The sequence below is a fragment of the Cebus imitator genome, unplaced genomic scaffold (genome assembly GCF_001604975.1).
Source record: "Cebus imitator isolate Cc_AM_T3 unplaced genomic scaffold, Cebus_imitator-1.0 Scaffold551, whole genome shotgun sequence".
NCBI lineage: Eukaryota > Metazoa > Chordata > Mammalia > Primates > Cebidae > Cebus > Cebus imitator.
In genome coordinates this window covers 52,450-71,585 of record NW_016107866.1, presented here as the reverse complement: position 1 = coordinate 71,585, position 19,136 = coordinate 52,450, and the positions used below count along the sequence as shown (strand labels likewise).

General features: G+C 31.6%; 1 protein-coding gene across 1 annotated transcript in view; it reads right to left on the bottom strand.

The window, feature by feature from the left end:
• Window positions 1–19,136, bottom strand: part of LOC108293853 (MAM domain-containing glycosylphosphatidylinositol anchor protein 2) — a gene marked incomplete at its 5' end in the record, with an annotated part of 80,249 nt that overhangs the window by 19,860 nt on the left and 41,253 nt on the right. The window contains 3 exons of the mRNA XM_017515448.2: window positions 12,906–13,064; window positions 13,531–13,686; window positions 17,328–17,348. Coding sequence (XP_017370937.2) covers window positions 12,906–13,064; window positions 13,531–13,686; window positions 17,328–17,348 — 336 coding nt within the window. The remainder of the gene's footprint in view (window positions 1–12,905; window positions 13,065–13,530; window positions 13,687–17,327; window positions 17,349–19,136) is intronic.

Here is a 19,136-nt window from a genome sequence, read left to right as displayed (position 1 = left end):
AATATGGTTTTCTTTATATTCATCTTCCTCAGGGTTATGCTAATTTCTTCTAAGTCTTTTCCATTAAATGTTTTTTAAATTTATGTTATGTTCTTTTTTTTTAAGAGATGGGGTCTTGCTCTGTCACCCAGACTGGTGTGCAGTTGTACCATCGCAATTCACTGCAGCCTCAACCTCCTGGGCTCAAGGAAACTTCCCACTTCAACTTCCAAAGTAGCTAGTACTACAGGGGCACCCACCATGCCTAGCTAATTTAATTTTTTTTGTATGGATGGGGTCTTCCCATCTTACCCAGGTAGATCTCCAACTGTCTTCAAGCAATCTTCCTGCCTTGGGATTACAGACGTGTGTTACCGTGCCTGACCCTATTATTTCTAACAATATTTTCTGCCATGGGTCTCTTTCCTCTCTTTTGCAAAATCGATTTATATATAAGTACATAAATATATATTTTTATGAAAAAATATGAAAGCATATATATATATATATATATATATATATAATTCTACTTATTATTCTTTGATAGGTTGCTATGGCTCTGTTTATTTTTCTTCAATGTTTCCCCCTGTTTTCTCAGATTGGAAAATTTTGTCTTCAAGATCATTGACTTTTTTTTTTCTGTCACCTCCAGTCTTCTGTTAAATCTATCCAGTGAATTTTTTTTATTTATTGTACTTTGTAGTATAATTCTTATTTAGACTTTTTGTATAGTTTCTTTTCCTCTGCTGAACTTCTGTATTCACTCATTATATTTCCTTTGATTCTTTTAGCACATTCTCTTATTTCATTGAACAGATTTATAATACCTTATTTAAAGCCTCTATCTGCTAAATCCAAAGTCTAACTTTCTTAAGTTTGGTTTCTATGGAATGATGTTAACATTTTATGGCTATGAATCATATTTTCTATCTCTTTGTATATCTAGTGACTTTCAATGAGTAATGGGCATTGTAGATAGAACATTATAGAGACTCTTCAGCTGTCATCTTTCTCACAGTGCTATTGGCTCTTGTTATAGCATATTGTTAAATTATAAATTGGCCATGCTGAACTTGTATAGGCTTGGTTTTACACTACTAACGCAGATCTATGAAAAGCCAAAATTGTTTCCCAGAATAATCTAACTTTATGGGACTCAATCTCTAAATCTGTCTTACCTATGGATCTTATTGGCGCTTGCATTTGGGCTTTTTTACAGAATGTCTAGAGACGACCTTTCTCCCAGGTATGATTCTAGCTCCTAAGGGAAAGCCTCTCTAGTTTTCATTGTGTTGCTAGGAGTTCTATGAGATCCCAACACTCTCATCAAGTTTCATAGTTGAAACTTCAATATTCCATGCTGCTCTCCTCCCAGGTCTCCTTGCCCTTACCATCTTCATTGTGTCGTCAATCCCACAAAGGTTGCTATATTATAAGTCTTGGTTTTTCTAGTCTTCTTCGTGTACAGTCTACCCTTCAGCAGAGACTCATGAGGAAACCCCATGCAGATTTCTGGATTCAACCCTGCATATCTCTTTTCTTTCTGTTATCTTGACCCACAGATTCCAATGACTTCAACTGTATGGTACGCTAATCTTTGTTCCCTGACTGAGTGGGATCTTCACATTCTGCTTGAATTTTGGGGATCTGTGGCAAGGTCAGGAAATTGTCCTCAGGCAGATAACTTGACTGTCATGGAGATCACTCCATTAGTTTCTCTTTTCTCATGCATTGCAGTCTTATCCTGTTTTTTTGTTCTATTCTCTACAAATGGTTTCTAATCTATTTTGCCCATTTTTTATACTTGTTTAGGGCAGTAGGACTTATCTGGTATCATTTACTACTCCTTGGCTTTAAGACTATTTCATTTTGATAACAGAATCATATAAATTATTAGTAATATGTTAATATGTAACACTTTACAATATACATATAAATTTTCCATATAATGTATATAAACTTATTTATATGAATATTGGACATAAATACTAATGAACAGAAAAGACAGTATAACATTATCATTGAATCACTCAGAAAGTAGCCTTCTTAACATTTTGGCATATGTTGCCTTAGCTTTAAAAAAAAATTTACTTACATATGTGTAGTGACATGATGTAGTTTATCCTTCAATTTTTTAGAGAAATTTTCTTTAATTCTTTACACATAAGATCACATGTATGCATATAAGTATATAAATATGTGTGTCCACATTTTAAGCAAAAACTGCATTCTTTGTATTACAGTTGGATGACTTTGGCTTCATTTCTAAATCCCTCATTCCCTCAACTTCCTCATCAGGTAACTGATGATAACTAAATGATGATATCTAGCATAAGTTTTTAGTGAGAATTAAAGTATATAAACCATATATTATTTCTCATATAATCAGTACTACATTTATCATTATATATAAAGATATTCAACTAAGATTTTTCTATTTCTCTATTGATGTGTTAGGCTATATCAAAGCTATTCCATAATATTGAATGAATATTACATTACAGGAATAAAACATACTTTATAATACACCATTGACTTTTTATTATAAGGTAGAATCAATTTGCTAGTTTTTTTTTTTTTTATTTTGGAATGAAGCATGCATATTTATTCATATGGTTCTCAGTTTTCTTTTTTGGTTTTATCTTCGAGTGTTGCATTTTCACTTTCTGCTTCAAAATTACCTTCTATCATTTTTCCCCTTCAGGGTAGGAAAGAATCTCAAACCTGTCTTCCACAGAACTGACTTTTCACAGCATATTGTTTTTTCTGTTGTTTTGCTTCTAGTGTTATCTTTATCTGCTATTATGCTATTTAAGGTATATCACTCTTTTGTGACCTCATAGAATTCTCCTTTATATCTAGACTTTATCCAGTTCCATCTTTTTCTTGGTCCACTGTTCTCTTATATTATTTCATAAAGTTCATATTCTTATGTGTTTTTTTAAAGATGTAAAGCATATGCTGTACACATTTTACTTTCACCTGAAGTAAGTCAGTCAGTCTTTTACACCAGTTTATGCTGCTTCTGCTATATGCCATGTAAGCCTCGTTTTATTCTATGGAATCTACATTAGAACCTCATGTTTTTCTCTCTTCATTTTCTTCCTCTTTATTCATTCTTGAATAATAAGTAATCCTTTGGCATTTTTCACCAAACCATTTGTGAGGCTTCTCTTATGCCCTTTCATATAGAGTTTTATTTCTCTTAGGTTGCATGACCTTTTATTTTGATTTAATTGACAGAAAATACATCCAATCAAGAAATGGACTTTTTAATAAAACATTAATAGAATATTTATAAGACCTATCATAGTTAACTAACAAAATAGTGCATACCATGTCTTTCAGAATTCATGTATTTTAATAAATACATAATCTAACAAAAACATATTAATATGTACGACTTATCTCTCTTATATTAGTAATGTTAGGGTATTGTGTCAGTACTGAATATTGTTTCTCACTAAGGGGATTCAGTTTGCCTGTGATTATGTTTACATTTCTTAACATTTTCTTTTTACATATATAATATAAATTCAAACGAGTTATTTCTATTTGTTTGTTGAATTCATAATATGTAAAAACTATTTTGCCTAGGTTTAAAAATGTCAGGTCTGAATTATCCCAAAGTTCTTATTAGGTTTGGGAATAGGCTAAATAAAGGTGCATTGAATTGTGGTTAGATTTTATTTAAAAAGGCAAATTTTACTGGTTTTATAAGAAAAAGACACAAGAACTACAACTCATTGAGATGAATCTTTCAAATAGAATTTCAATGTCTTACATATAGAGTAATAATTATGTTATCCCAGTCAGTGAATGCAAACTACTTATTTACTTGTATATTTTAGAGGTGATGATAAAAGCAGTGTTAATCAACAAATAATTGTGAAACTTTTCTCCCAGTAAGTTTCCAGGTCTTAAGTTTATTCATGATAAATCAGTGCCAAAAGATATTTAAACTTAAATCATTTTGGTCAACAAAATTAGAACTTGTGAAATAGAATAAAGCTATTCAAGAGAAGTTAGATTAAGCAAGCTGATTCAGCACATTATAGTATTACAGTAAAAAAATTCTGAAGTGAATATGATGGATTGTGTTAATACTCCTTAAAAGTAAATTTAATCCCCAGAGACACTGTGTTCATGCCTTAGTGGACATCAGATACCAAAATGTATGTATTTAATCATCCCCAAGGATTTTCAATTTTATAGGATTTTTCAAATTCTATTTTTCTAAAATACAAGTTTGAAGAAGCTAAGCGAAACTCAAACTTTCTCTTTTCCTTAGTTTCTTAATACCCATCTTTTGGTCACCACTCTTAAAAAATCAGGTGCTAGAACTTAGAGGACTTGGTCATCTCTTATGTTTAAAGATTGCAGGCAAAAGGCTAAATGTCGTAACACAAGTGCTGTCTTATCTCAAGAGTAATGGCCAAAACTTTGAGGTTATTCATGGCATCATGCAATAGCATGATTATTATTTTAATATTATTTAGTATATATCATAATGTAAACTATAATTTGCATAAATATTTATCACTATTACCTAGTTCTTAAGTTCTCAACATAATTTTACTTTTAATAATTTTACTATAAATATATATTATATATATTTTAGATATATATATTTATATTTTTTAACATTTAATATTTAATATTTAAATAAAATTTTCTTAAAATTGCCAAGTTTACATGAATTAATTTGTAATTTGGTTTATTCCGAGTTCTGGAGACCACTTGCATACAAATCACATTGTTATTATAATCAGTAACACAGGCTTATTAATTTGAGTTTCATATTTCATGAAAGATGAGGATGTGCCAGAATCATCCAGCTCTAGGCAAGATCTATGTATATTGATAGGAAATTGCCAGTATAATTTGTTTTATACATACATAAATGAGAAATTATAAAATCATTATTTTCTGCTTGAATAGAAACAGCTACACAAAGTTCATTGATACTGTTTTTTTAATATGTAATTGCAGTGCTATCCTAAATGAAAAATGTCAGTTTATTTTCTACAGCTATTACCATTCCTTCTGGTACACAGGTGAATTTGTACCTTAGAGTCTAAAATGTTTCTAAATCGTAGCTTTCCTTTCTATTTCTGAGGTGAGTCAATCTCTTATGCAGACCTTTTTCTTCTTTGGTTCTGTCACTCTATTCTCCCATAAGAACAGTATTCTCCATTGTCATACCTTGGCTCTGTCTATTTCTCATATTCTTTGACCTTTGTTCTGCACCTCCTATATAATTACCTCTTTTGGAGGATGCTTTATATTTCTTCTCTTTCATAGATACTTTTATTTTAATCCTGTTTTATTCCTCAGTGTTCGCTTCCTTGTTCACCCATGCCATGGGCTTGTCCTACATTTTGATATATATTACTTTCTGATCTTTATTTTATTCAAAAATTTGTTACCTCAGAAAGATGATGAACTATTTGATGAATAAGAAATTTTTATCATATTTGTCTTTCATCCTCTATAGAACCCTAAACACTGTTAGGCATACAGCATGTGCAATTCATCCTACTGAACAGAAATGAGTGAATTCAAAACCTAAGCATGAAAAATACCCATTACAATAAATCCTTAATGTCAATAAAATTAGTTTGAAAAGTTTGGTACACTGGATGAGAAACAGAAGAAGTTAATTCAATTACCATCAATTCAATTGATGAAATATTTTCTATTAATTATACTGAAAATGAGACTCATATGGTTTAAAGTAGCAGCTTTCTCAGCTAGTTCATTAATTTTGTTTAAACACGCTAGATTTTAATATAGATTGTTTAAGGAACCATCGTCAATGAAGAATTAAATAGAAAAAAATGAGTTTAGAAGTAGTGGTTCATACCTGGATTCTAAAAAGATAAATGTATTAGAGATTACATATAGTTACTATATATACATATATATATATATGCACACACACATATATGTACAGTAACAAGTATCTGTAAAAAGAGGTTTACTATACACTGTAATAAAGCCATGGCTAGATTCTATCCACCTCCTCCATTTTAAAATGCATCTCATTTAACAAAGCAGTTTACTGAATGAATGTCTTCCACCTATAGCATTATTTTCCCACTGAAAGCATTGGCATTATAAGGATGAAATACAGACAGGACTTCACTGAGAGCATTGACTAATTCTTAACAGAAAGAGTGGCTTAATATTAACTATTATCAAACAGCTCACAGTTTGGTAGCTACTCCCTAATACCTAAATGGAGAACACTAAGTAGCTTTATCTATCCCCTCAGTCACCTAAGAGTTGTCTTCTGCAAGGAACTTAATTCTGATAATTTATCATAATGCAAATACCTTAAAATTTTATATTTATTCCACTGAGATTCTCCTAGAGTCAGTATAATCAAGGTTCTAAAATAATAGCTATTTATCATAGCATTCTTTCTCATATGGTGTTTAACTCCAAGGGGAAAAAAAAAATCCCAGTATATGAGCTGATTTCCTATTTGAGAATATATTTGATATGTAAGCAAGAATCTTGACATTTTAATTCTAATCAGAAGAAATAAGGTCTTTGACCAAAGTAAGAATAAAAACCAAACTCATAAAATCATGCCAAATATTATCACCTTTGCTTTCTCAATATTTTTTATAAAAATATTTTAAGTTCTGAGTTTAAAACCCTTGAATGTTAGCATATCTGTTAGAAAGCATTAATCTATTCTTGCCAACCTTTTGCTTAACTAATCTATCTTAAAAGAAATTTAATGAATAATTTCAGGTTCTTTACATTCTATCTCTACATTGTTAGATGATCATAAGGTGACATACCTGGTCCTTAATATTTCAGCTCAAAACAAAAATTTTATTTTACCCTGTGTTACGGTTTATCAATATATTAAAATTTTATTTGAACAAGTTTTATATCTTTATATGAATATCTTACTAAGTAAAGATATTGCTGATTACATTATTCAAGTGTACTTTTATAACATGCATTTCTCTTTGCATTAATTGTTAAAAATATGTGATGCTTTTGCTTTTCTTTTTGCTTTAGTTGCCAGAGCATGTAGATGAAAAAATCAAGTTGTCAATAATAAATTTATTCTTTTTTTTTTTTTTTGACAATCTATAACGTCTTCATGAAACTACCTTTTGTTTCCAAACTAAACTCCATACTTTGAAATCCCTGGTATTGTTATTCTAGTATATCCAGAAGCAAAAGTATCTAGTTTGGATCATTCTTTAAATCTATTGTGTAAATTTTGTTTCAGAGAATTCAGTATAAATAAATCATAGTTACTGTTCTCAAGGAGTTTACAATTTTACAGGGGTCAGTGTGACAAACGTTATGATAGGCATGCATATCAGGAGTTTTGGGAACAAACAGCAGAGAAAATAGAAAAGAACTTTAGCAGATGTCTTTGAATTGCCTCTTTAAGGAAGATTATGCATAATTTAAATGATTGAATAGGAGAAAAAGCACTTATTCAATTAGGTAATTAAACAAATACTTGTTTATTAATTTTTGGGGGGAGTACTTGACTATTTACATGCAGAAGAGACATTATTTCTACTCCCATAAAGCCTACAGTTCATCAGGACAAGGGAGAGAGCCTGTGAAAAGGCTCCAGGCACAAGAGAGCTTGACCTGAAAAACTTCAATTATGATTGGAATAGACCATGAAGCTACCCCAAGGAGAAGCCAAAGGGGCATATACCCTTGAGGTCCTTACTGCTTTTAGAGAAAGATCTTTACCCTGGAAGCTATGGATTAAAAAGACGTTAAGGAAATTAGTTAGTAAGCAAATGCAGTACTATACAGAGATGGGGACTCAAACTGACCATTATATTCCAAAATGCATTTCAGAACCCTAAGACTGATGTCCTCATCTCCAATCTCTTCAATTGTCTCTACATTGTCAATTACTTTGTGCTCCTATTTACCACTCTACTAAAGCTATCTCTTCTTTGAACATGTACCTCTATTTTGCAGAGAAAATAGAGACTGTTAGGGAGGCAACTTTCATGTTAGCTTGCTGTTTTTGCAGATAGAAGTCTATCTGAAGCCATGTTACTATTAATACAAATTAATTTTTCCCACTTTAGTGTAAATGGCATCAGTTTCTCTCAAGTCTCATTTCCCAACCAGAGCTCTAAATTTCTTCATAAAAAATCATCCCTATGATTTATCTCTAAGCTAACCATTTTTATTACCTTTTTTCCTCTTAAAATAAGCCCTTCTACAATCCCACATCTCTCTACTTTATCAGTTCTTTTACACGCTCCTGTTTCTTCATTAATGAACTCCTTTTCCTTTCCTCCTGTTTACTCCATAGTGGAATTAGGTTTCTAGAAATACAACTTTACTGAACCATTCTTATCAAGTACAATGAATGTATTCATAAGTGCCTTAATTTCCCTGTATGATATGATGCTTACATCGCACATTCCTTTTTAAAGAAATGAATGATATGGGCTGGGCGCTGTGGCTCACGCCTGTAATCCTAGCACTTTGGGAGGCCAAGGCGGGTGGATCACGAGGTCAAGAGATCAAGACCATCCTGGTCAACATGGTGAAACCCCGTCTCTACTAAAAATACAAAAAATTAGCTGGGCATGGTGGCGCGTGCCTGTAATCCGCTACTCAGGAGGCTGAGGCAGGAAAATTGCCTGAACCCAGGACGCAGAGGTTGCGGTGAGCTGAGATTGCGCCATTGCACTCCAGCCTGGGTAACAAGAGTGAAACTCCGTCTCAAAAAAAAAAAAAAAAAAAAAAAGAATGATGTAATTAACTTGTATTTAATAAGCTTTTGTCATTTCTAGTGATCTCATATGAGATCCCTTCTTTTTTTTGCAAGAACATTAGAAATTCAGTGGATTCATTGATAACCGAAATGTCTATCAGTAGTCATAGGAATGCTGAAGAAAATCTTTTATTATTATCAGTGGCTGGATTTTGTATCACTTACATATAAATCAGCAGGTACTTTAAGGATAACATTATAGTTTTCATTTACAACATGTTTTTTTATTCAATCAGTTTTGATGAAACATTTAACAAGAAAGTGTACCAGTGTGGCAGGGCCAACTCAACCTCCTAGCATGAAAACTCTTGTGTAATTCTCTCCCCTTGGGTTTGGGCTTGAATTACCAACTCAGTCACATTAAATGGAACAAGATAGACATTATGGGATATCACTTCAGGGTTAGGTTATGAAAAATCCTGGGCATGCATTCTCTCTCTCCTTAATGGATTACTTCCTTTGAAAAAAGCGTGCTGCCATGTCGTGGGACAGCCCTGTAGAGATATCTAAACGGTGAGGAACTGAGGGAGGCCTCCAATCAACAGTCAGCAAGAAATCAATAGCTAGTCCAATCTCTTGAGGGAGCAAAGCCTGCCAAAAATCAAGCAAGTGGGCTTGGAAGTATATCCTCCCCAAACTGAATCTTCAAATTGGGTCCTTTTCCGGAAGCTTGACTACAACCTTAGGAGAGACCCTGAGCCAAAGGCACTCAGCTGAGCTATACCTGTATTGACCCACAGAAACTGTGTAATAATAAATATTTGTTTTAAGTCCCAAAAGTTTGGGGAAATTTGTTACACTGCAATAGAAAAGTAATATAACATATCTGACTTTAGTTCAAAGAGGAGTCTTTCTCTGTAGCAATGTATTGCTCATTTCTGTATTAGATAATGATGACCCTTCTCAATGGTATACTCTCCTTTAGTCACAGTTAAAAGTGCAAAATCTATTTACAATTACTTAAGAAGTTATAAATTTAATTAGGCTATTAGAAATTCAGGACAAGTCCTCTTTGAATTTAGATTTTCAAAAGAATGACTAAAACTGAAAGTACAGTTTTAAAACCAGTGACTGTAAATGCCTCCTGAGTTTACAAATGAATAAAAGTCTGAGAATTATACATGCAAAGAGGGAAGGTTTTAACTACTGGCAGATCTCTCTAATGAACTATCTTGTCTAGTTCTAATTGATAACACAATACCTGGAACAGGTATTTTCCCCTAGATTTTAGTAAGCAGCATGCTTGCATCTTGCTGAGAGGAACCCAGGTAATAAACCTGATACCCAGCCAGCAACCTTCAGTCTGATGAAGCAAAGAAATGACACAGGGGTCAAAATGTAAATGTTTGCCAAGAAATAGAGAACTTTGCTCCCAATTTCCCCTGACTCCAAAATACTCAGAATAAAACTAGCAGAAAGTCAACTGGACATCCATTGACAATAAAGAAGCATAACAGCTGTTCAGCTAAAAGTATATTACAGTATATTACAATGACATATTAAAAGTGTTTTTAAAGTATTTTAAAAATAAAGCCCTAAAAAACTAGTCTCTTAAATAAGGTGAACATATTTTATGCCTTAAAGTAATTCAAAATATTGGTCTTAGAAATATTTATTTAAAAGTCAATTAGAACATATATTCCAATGTAAATTGGAAGAAGATTAAAAAAGTCCATGAAATATATTCAAAATAAAGAGTAAATAGAATGCACATTATTGATCAAAAGGAAGAATTAGAGTTGAGCTAATCCTACATTAGTAATAATATAGTAATCTCAAAATAAATAAAATGGTTTAGCAATTGTTAGATTTTTCCTTTCATAGCTTTTTAAGTCCGTTTCCAGTTTAGATTTTGTTTCTGAATGATTTTACCTACATTTTATGTTTATTTTCTTAAGTCAAATATGTCATTATGCTTCTTGTTTGCACAAAATCTGTAATAACTCACACCACTAATAAATAAATGTCACATAGTTAGCTAGGCTTGCCAAACCTTCCAAGAGGTGTTCTTGCAGAGTAATAAAACAGGCAGAATCTGTGTCCAGCTTTCCATGTTTGTATGATGGCTTCACTACTTAGCCATATGATGGGCATGGGAACTAAAGTTCTTTGTATTTCAATTTTGTTATCTATAAAACAGGATAATGATTTTAATAAGCACAAATGTGTATTGTGAAGATTAAGAGAAATAATCCACAAAATATCCTGGTCTATGATGAGTACTTCATAAATGTCAACTATTACTTTATTATTGGTATTATTATTGCTATTTGAGATTCAAAGTAACTTAAGATTATGAATGTCTGCCTTCTGGTTGAAGATACTAGGTATGTTGCCTAATTTAACCCAAACTACAGCTTTCTGAAATAAGAGTTGCTATTCTCATTTTACAGATAAGGAAACTGAGTTTCAGACATTTTAAGTGACTTCTTGAAAGTATTATAGTGATTAAGTGCTACAGCCAAGTTCCAGCCCAGGTCTCCTGACTTCATGTTTATAGTAGTTTAACTTCGTAGGAGCTTTCTGGCTGGGCACAATGGCTTATGCCTGTAATCCCAGCACAGGTGGAGGAGGGAAGATTGCTTGAGACCAGCCTGAGCAACATAGCAAGAGCTTGTCTCTATAAAAAAAAATAAAAATAAAAACAAATTGTAAAACAAAACAAAAAACCCAAACGCTATCCTTTTAGGCTTGTCACATATTGCTCTAATGTGAAGAATACTAGTTAATAGTATTGGGTATGAGTTTGAATCCCAGCACAACCATTTACTTGGCAGTTCATACAAACTTCTTGAGGTTCAGTTTTCTCCATGTACAAGACGGAAAGTGACATTCACTTTTACAAACTTAATTGAGATTCAATTGAGACTCTTGTAAAATGATTGACATTCACTTTTACAAACTTAATTACTTAGATTAAATAATATGGTGGCTGGCATATACTATGTGCCCATTTGTATTAGTTTATATCATATATATTTATACTATTATTTTATTAACTTATATAAAGACACTAATGTAATCCTAACTTCTCACATTTTACTTCCTTATTACCAGTGCCTTAACCCTCCCTGTGCTAATCTCTGCTTATTGAAAACATATCCCTTTGCATACCCAGAGAAATGTTCTCTTTTTGTATTGATGCATTGACTCATTCCTTACCTAGATACAGATCCACAATCCCTGCTTCAAGCTCTTTGGGGTTAGATATGCTTCATTATTCAGACTTTTGTATTGTGTTAGAAAGGTGAGAGAATATATCACTTGTATTATATTATGTGATACCTCCTGCAATGGTCTGGAGTAGAATCCTATTATTAAGCACAGTAATATTTTTGCTGCAAATGGTATAAATGCTTACACTCATTTGGATAGAGACTATAAATAAGTTCATATCAGTTCAGGTTATATATCAGGTTAACATGAAATGCCAAATTATTTAAAAAATTTGATAAGCAGTTCAGGATTTTAGAATTGCACATAAAATGGTAGACCTGTGTGATCTTTTCCCTCACAGAGTTCACTGGGTCTACCCTCAGTATAATGTAGTTCTTTGTCGAGCACAATTGTGCATCTACGTATCTTATCCTCTGTTGTTGTACAAGGTCTCCAAGGAAAGGAAATGTATCTTTATCTTTGTATGCTCTGCAGGATCTAGAATGTTCTTAAATCTTATCAGGTGTGTTTGGCATACTTTAAAAACATGGAAAAAGAAACAGTATTTCAAATATGTGGATGGTGCTAAAAATAACTACAACATGGAAACATGGCAGCGTTACTTTTCATCGTGATTAATATGCATTGAGTCATTTTCAAAGCAAATTTTTTGGAAAAAAGCAGCCTAAGTTATGCTGTGTCAATTCCATGAGATCTTGTAAAGAATTTAACTCATAGAGGGTCTGTCTAATTTAGAATTTCAAAAGAAAGTAGGCGTTGCTCTAAAAGGTCAAATTTTAATCTAAATTAGATGGTGGGGAAAAATTCTTAGTATCTTATTTTGCAATATGCAGATAAGTCATTGAAAAAGTAAATTGTAGCATTCTTTGACAAAAATTGTTTTAATGCTGTGTGTTTATGACCTTTTTTCTTTAGTTATCATTAACTTTATAAGAATCAGTAATTATTGCTATCTCACCTATATGTTGTCCATACATGTGATAAAAGAAGCTGAAACAATATGCAGTGTTTGTGGGTCCATAAGGGTTTTTGGGAGCTATGCTGAAAACAGGGCTGAGAAGTCGAGCCTTTTCGCCTTCCAATCTGGGTCGTGATGTCTCAATGTACATATAAAAACCTTAAAACAGACAAAATAAAGTGTTTAAACACATTAGTCTTAGGCATAATGAAATTTCAAATCACTGAGAAGTCTTATAGTTTTCATACAAAATAAAGATGGATAGGAAGATTTGCATCTCATTTATAAAATCTGTATGTGTATATATAACTAATAGTGGTGTTAACATAAAGAATAAATGATCTACCAAATTAAAGATAAAATGTATAAAAACTTGAGACCAAATTCGAAATTTAGACTTGAATTATCAAAAAAATTCCTATTCTCTCTACTATACACATCAGTGAGTTCTGAAAAAGAAATCATGTCTAATAAGTTTTGTAAATATCTACATTGATACTGTATAGGAAATTTAATATTTTATTCCATAATCTTCAAATATGTGGCTAAATATTAGTATTTCATATTTGTAACAGTTTTTAAAATTCCCTGATTGCCATGAACACAACAGTTCATACCCTCATACCTTCTTTGGAGCCACTACGGTCAGCATTAGGTCCTGTATTAGGAGTATATTTTGTATTTCTTGTTGCAGTACTTTGTTTGGTCCAGTCAAAATTATCTGTATCATCTTGAGTGAACAAACAAATATTGCCATCTTCAAATCCACAATGAAATTCTCCTGTTGATACATTATAATTAAATTAATACTGAATAAATTAATACAAATGTTGCAATATTTTCATAAGAAAAATGTAAACTATTATACAGCAATAATAATGCAAGATTGTGATAATGGCATGACAGCCATAATAGTGCAACTATTGCACTCTATGCACTATCTACAACTGTATAGATTACAGCTAAACATAAAAACAATCCAATTTTAATGAAAATCTAAAATAATTTACATATAAATTAATATCTTATAGAATATTTAAGACCCAAACAATTCTCTAAAACATCTAGATATCTGAAATTAAAGAATACAATTCATGCTTGAATTATAGCTGAATAATTTCCGCAACTTTCATTTTGTCAGTATAGAAACAATCAAAACAAAACTGTCAATTGGAAAATTACCTTTATTAATTTACCTGATGGTAGTTTTAAATAGGTATACTTTAAATTTATAATTTTTCATGCATGTCTACAGATGCTTTCTAATACCCACTTGCATAAATGGAAGTGTGCTTAGGGCAAGCAAACTATTTTGAAAAGTACTCATCTTTCATACTTTATCTAAATGTGGGGTCCCTGGATACTTGAAATTCATTTGAAACGAAGTAATTATAAGATATTTTAAAGATTTTAAGAAGGACTGTGATTTCTTGGATGCCTAACGTATGTTGAGTTCAGACCCAACACAAGTTCAGACAAAGACTTTTTCAACTATCTCTGAAATGTGGGTGGTAGTAGTATTTCCAGGTATCAAAGGTTTTCTTACTGGGATGTACCCTGCTTGAAAAATAGGTGTAAATAAAAAAGTTGTTAAGGTCTGCTAGAACATTATTAAAGAGTGTGTTTCCTTAAGAAAAAAATAAACGTAATGTATATTATTTCACTCAGCCTCATAACAACTCTATGAAATCACAATAATCCTTAGGCAAGAGGCTTACAGAGGAGAAAACTTTGGCAAAGGTCAGCTATTAAATGATAAAGTCAAATGGAAACCAAATTCCCTGGAATTCATGGAGATATAAACACCTAAAGAACAAAGACTTCCATTTTAGTCTCTCTCCAACCTACCTACTTGGGGTTAAATTTATTCGATATCCTTTGAAATGGAGCCCTGTTTGAGAGTATGTACCTGAATTAATTAAAAATTATTGGTACTTACAAATAAAAATAAAACAGAAGGCTTTCCTTTTAAATTTAGGGATTGAGTTTATGTTTTCTTTTTTGTATTTTAGACTAAACAATTGCTTTACCTCTTTGTCTTTATTTATATTCTATATTCTGGATAAGTAAAGTTATAGGAAATATATGTATTTAAGGGAGTCTAATCAATATATTAATTTCTGAATAAACAATATTCTACATAAAAAATTTATTAGACACATTTGTGCCACAGACCTTGTATTAAACAAGACATGACCTTTTGATGCTATCAGCTGGAAAAATAAGGTTGGTGACAGCAGTGTAGCAGTGTATGCATTTATATACATGCATGTATTTCTTTAAACATATTTTAGATATGATAGGAGATTTCAAACTGCTTTGGAGTTTTGAATCCCATAAAAGCAAAGTTTGATTTTGAATGTTCTCAGTTATTTAATTACATATTACATATGCACAAAAAGATGTCACAGAACAAATGTGAAGACTAAGGATTTCAGTTTATACATCTACTGCCAAATCTTACTTTTTATATGTTATTTAAGACTATGTATAATGAATTTTTATCACACTGTTAAACCACATTTTTTTTGTAATTTAAACTTGTTTAGAAAGATAACACAGCTTGTCTTCAAAAATCAACAATATAATTTTTGAAACAAAAATACGTGTCTTTCATAGTAAAATTAAGCAATAATGCAGCTTCTGAAAACTACAAAAAACGACAGTTGTGCCTAAAAATTTTCATAGTTTAGGCTATTTTTTATGGCGTAAGTTGTTTACAATATTATAACTAGTGTAATAATTCAAATCAAACAAAGATACTTAAGCAAGATCAATAGTCTTCATTCCTTCTAAGGACATATATCTTTACAGTAAATAAACCTATTACTGAAGAAAATTTATAAAAAGTTGGCAAGTAAAATGAAAATAAAACTCACTGGTTAAAACCCAGTAATTAATTTTTTTTATTGTTATACTTAAGTCCTGGGGTACATGTGCAGAACGTGCGGGTTTGTTACATAGGTATATACATGCCATGGCGGTTTGCTGCATCCATCACTCTGTTATCTACATTAGGTATTTCTCCCAGTGCTATCCCTCCCCTATTCCCCGAATCCCTGCTGTCCCTCTCCTAGCCTCCCACGCCCACCCCGAGACACACCCGTGTGTGTGATGTTCCCCTCCCTGTGTTCATGTGTTCTCATTGTTCAACCACTTATGAGTGAGAACATGTGGTGTTTGGCGTTCTGTTCTTCATGACTAAAACACCAAAAGCAATGGCAACAAAAGCCAAAATAGACAAATGGGATCTAATTAAAGAGCTTCTGCACAGCAAAAGAAACTATCATTAGAGTGAACCAGCAATCATTTAAAAAGCTTATTAGAATATAGGATATCTGATAGATAAAGAAAATGCAGTGAGCTGTACAAACCTTTCAAAAGTCAATGTAATATTAAATAGTAAAAGAACTTATAAAATAGGAAAGTAATGAAGTCCAGGATTTTTACAAAGATAATAGAACTGAGAATTGAATGAATCTTGAATTTTCTACTTCTTTTCTAATTACAACATGATTTTGGCAGAGTTTCAAGAGCTACACAGAAATAACTAAAGATATTTTAAATATTCTCCATTATGTGGTCTTCAAAATTTTGCTTTATTTGGTCTGCAGAAATTTCTCTGAATCCTTCTCAATATAATGAAAAAATAAAAATAAAAACTCAGGAATAAGAAACCTGATACCTAGTGGTCATTTTGTACCCACAGACACTCTTTGGTCCTTATTTAAGCTTGTAAAAATCTAATCTTAAAAATAAATAGCTCTGATTTAAAATATTTCTTCACGGTAAATCCTCTGTTGATTTAAAATTATTTTCCAGGGACAGGGAAGTTTTCATATATGGGAATATTTTTAAGGTAGATACATATCATCTTATAATATTTAATATAAAACAAAAATAACTTTTCAGAAGTCCCCAAATTTAACAATTTTACAGATTTCATAACCTAAATTAGACCAAATACGTTGGAGTGTAAAGTAGTGTTCTATGAAAGAAAGTCTCAGTTAAACCCATCAAATAGCAACTTTCTAAGTAATCATACTCGTATAAGTGGAATATAGAAATTCAAAGAAGGAAAATCAATAAATGCATAACAACAATAAAAATAATATGCAATCCCACACAAAAAAAATCCCACAGCTGCAGAAATCGCAAATATTGAGCAGGTTGGCAAATGGCTCCATATTTCAATATTTAGGAAAACCTATAAACCTCAATTATCAGTATTAAAAGACGTGTTTTTATATCCCTATCCTTTGAATTTTAAACTCTACATTTAATGCCAATTTTGCTGATTCTGAGCAATTGTGTTTTAAACCAATCTTTTATACAAAGATTGCTAAACAATTCTTTGTAAAAATGTTCTGTTCTTCATATTTATTCAATATAGTGCTATTTTGTAAGTGAAAATATACTTACTCAAATGAGGATTTACAGGAGCTACAAGAAAAGCAAAAGGAACAACAACAAAAAAAACAATGTTAGCATGGCTTGAATGTCTTTTATTTATAAAAGTCTAATCAGTGTCTCATAGTTCCTTACCAAAAATTAATGATCTTTCCCACTGTGGCCATTCAGATTTATTTCTGCAATCCATTTTGTTTTAGAGGATTGAATACAATCTGCTTTGGAGCTCAGCAATAACAACTTCTAATTACCAAAAAGACCTATTCTCAATAGCATGGGAAATTTTCCTTTTTCAAGAGTTTCTGACCTCTTAAATATTTTAACCAGTACTAAACAAATATACTCAGATATCAAAACTGAGACTGACAGTAGGCCAATCTGTAATGTAGATGATTTAACAGTGAAAACAATTATCTGGCAGAATTTTGGCTTTTGTTTTCTGTTGATTTCTACTTCTGAGAGTAAAGTAGAGAGCTCACGGCATATATGAAAATAAAGCAATCCTGATACCATGTTGTAATATGTGTACTAAAATTAATAACAACATCAGTGCCTTTTTGTTTAATTACATTAAAATACACTCATACATACACACGTGTGCATGCATACAGAGTTAAAATGATGAGCAACACATTTTGTGTTTTGGGGTACCAAAATAATTTTTTTCCAAAAAAGTAATTATATCTGCAACACAAGTACCAATGAATTTCCACTCAAAGAGTAATGAATACTTGAAATATTACTAACACTTCAACAAAAATATGTCTCATCTAAGACAAATTTGTATCTGTATGTATCAATTAACCACTTATTACTCTGTGAGAAAATTCTATTCTGGATGACGGAGAGCGTTGATGTACTTCCCCAAGATTACAATGGGCAGTTAATCTATAGTGCAGAACTTGTCTAATTTTCCATTGTCATTAACTGCCTTTATTATACTTGTGCAATACTAATAAAGTATTATGGACAAAAATGTTCATAATTGTAACATTAGTATACAAATGATGAATTTTAACAGAATAAGTTTTTCAATTATTTTCAGTATTCCTACATACAGAAGACAATTCCCATTACTGTAGTTGTTTTTCTGATTCTACATTCCACATTGCAAATTACGAAAAGAATAACAGAAAAGGAACTGAAAGTGAACTTAAAATAACAATTTTATTTTATAGCAAGATATCAATGTATTTTAAAATTAGTAAAAATTAAAATTATTCCATAGGTAATATAAAATTAAAACAATTATATGCTATCTTTCAAAGATGTAAGCATTCTTGAATTATAATTTAGTTCTAAGATAGGTTGTATGTATATGTAAAGCTCTTACTAGACTGAGTTTTAATGGAGTCTTCTCCTCCAACATTTTAGTCATCAAATTCACTGTACATAATGCAGTTAACTTTGTGGAAATTTGCAAGTCTAACTTCTAAATATTGCAGCAAGTTCATTTTCTTCTTTCATTTTAACTTGCATGAATAATTTTTGTACATATATATTATAGACTATCTGTCCCCCAAAAATTCATATGCCACTGCTTAGTCCCCAGTATAATTGTATTTGGAGATAAAGCCTTTAGGGAGGTGATTAAGATTAAATTAATCTTGGCCCTAATCCAATGGGATTAGTGACCTTATAAGAGGAAGAGGAGACTCCAGAGAGCTCTCTCTGCCATGTGAAGAAGACAGGGTGAAATGGTGACCTTTTATAAGTTAGGAAGACAGCTCTCACCAGAAGCTAACTATGCCAGTGCTTTGATCTTGGACTTCTCAGCCTCTACAAGTGTGAGAAATAAATTTGTGTTGTTTTAGCCTCCCA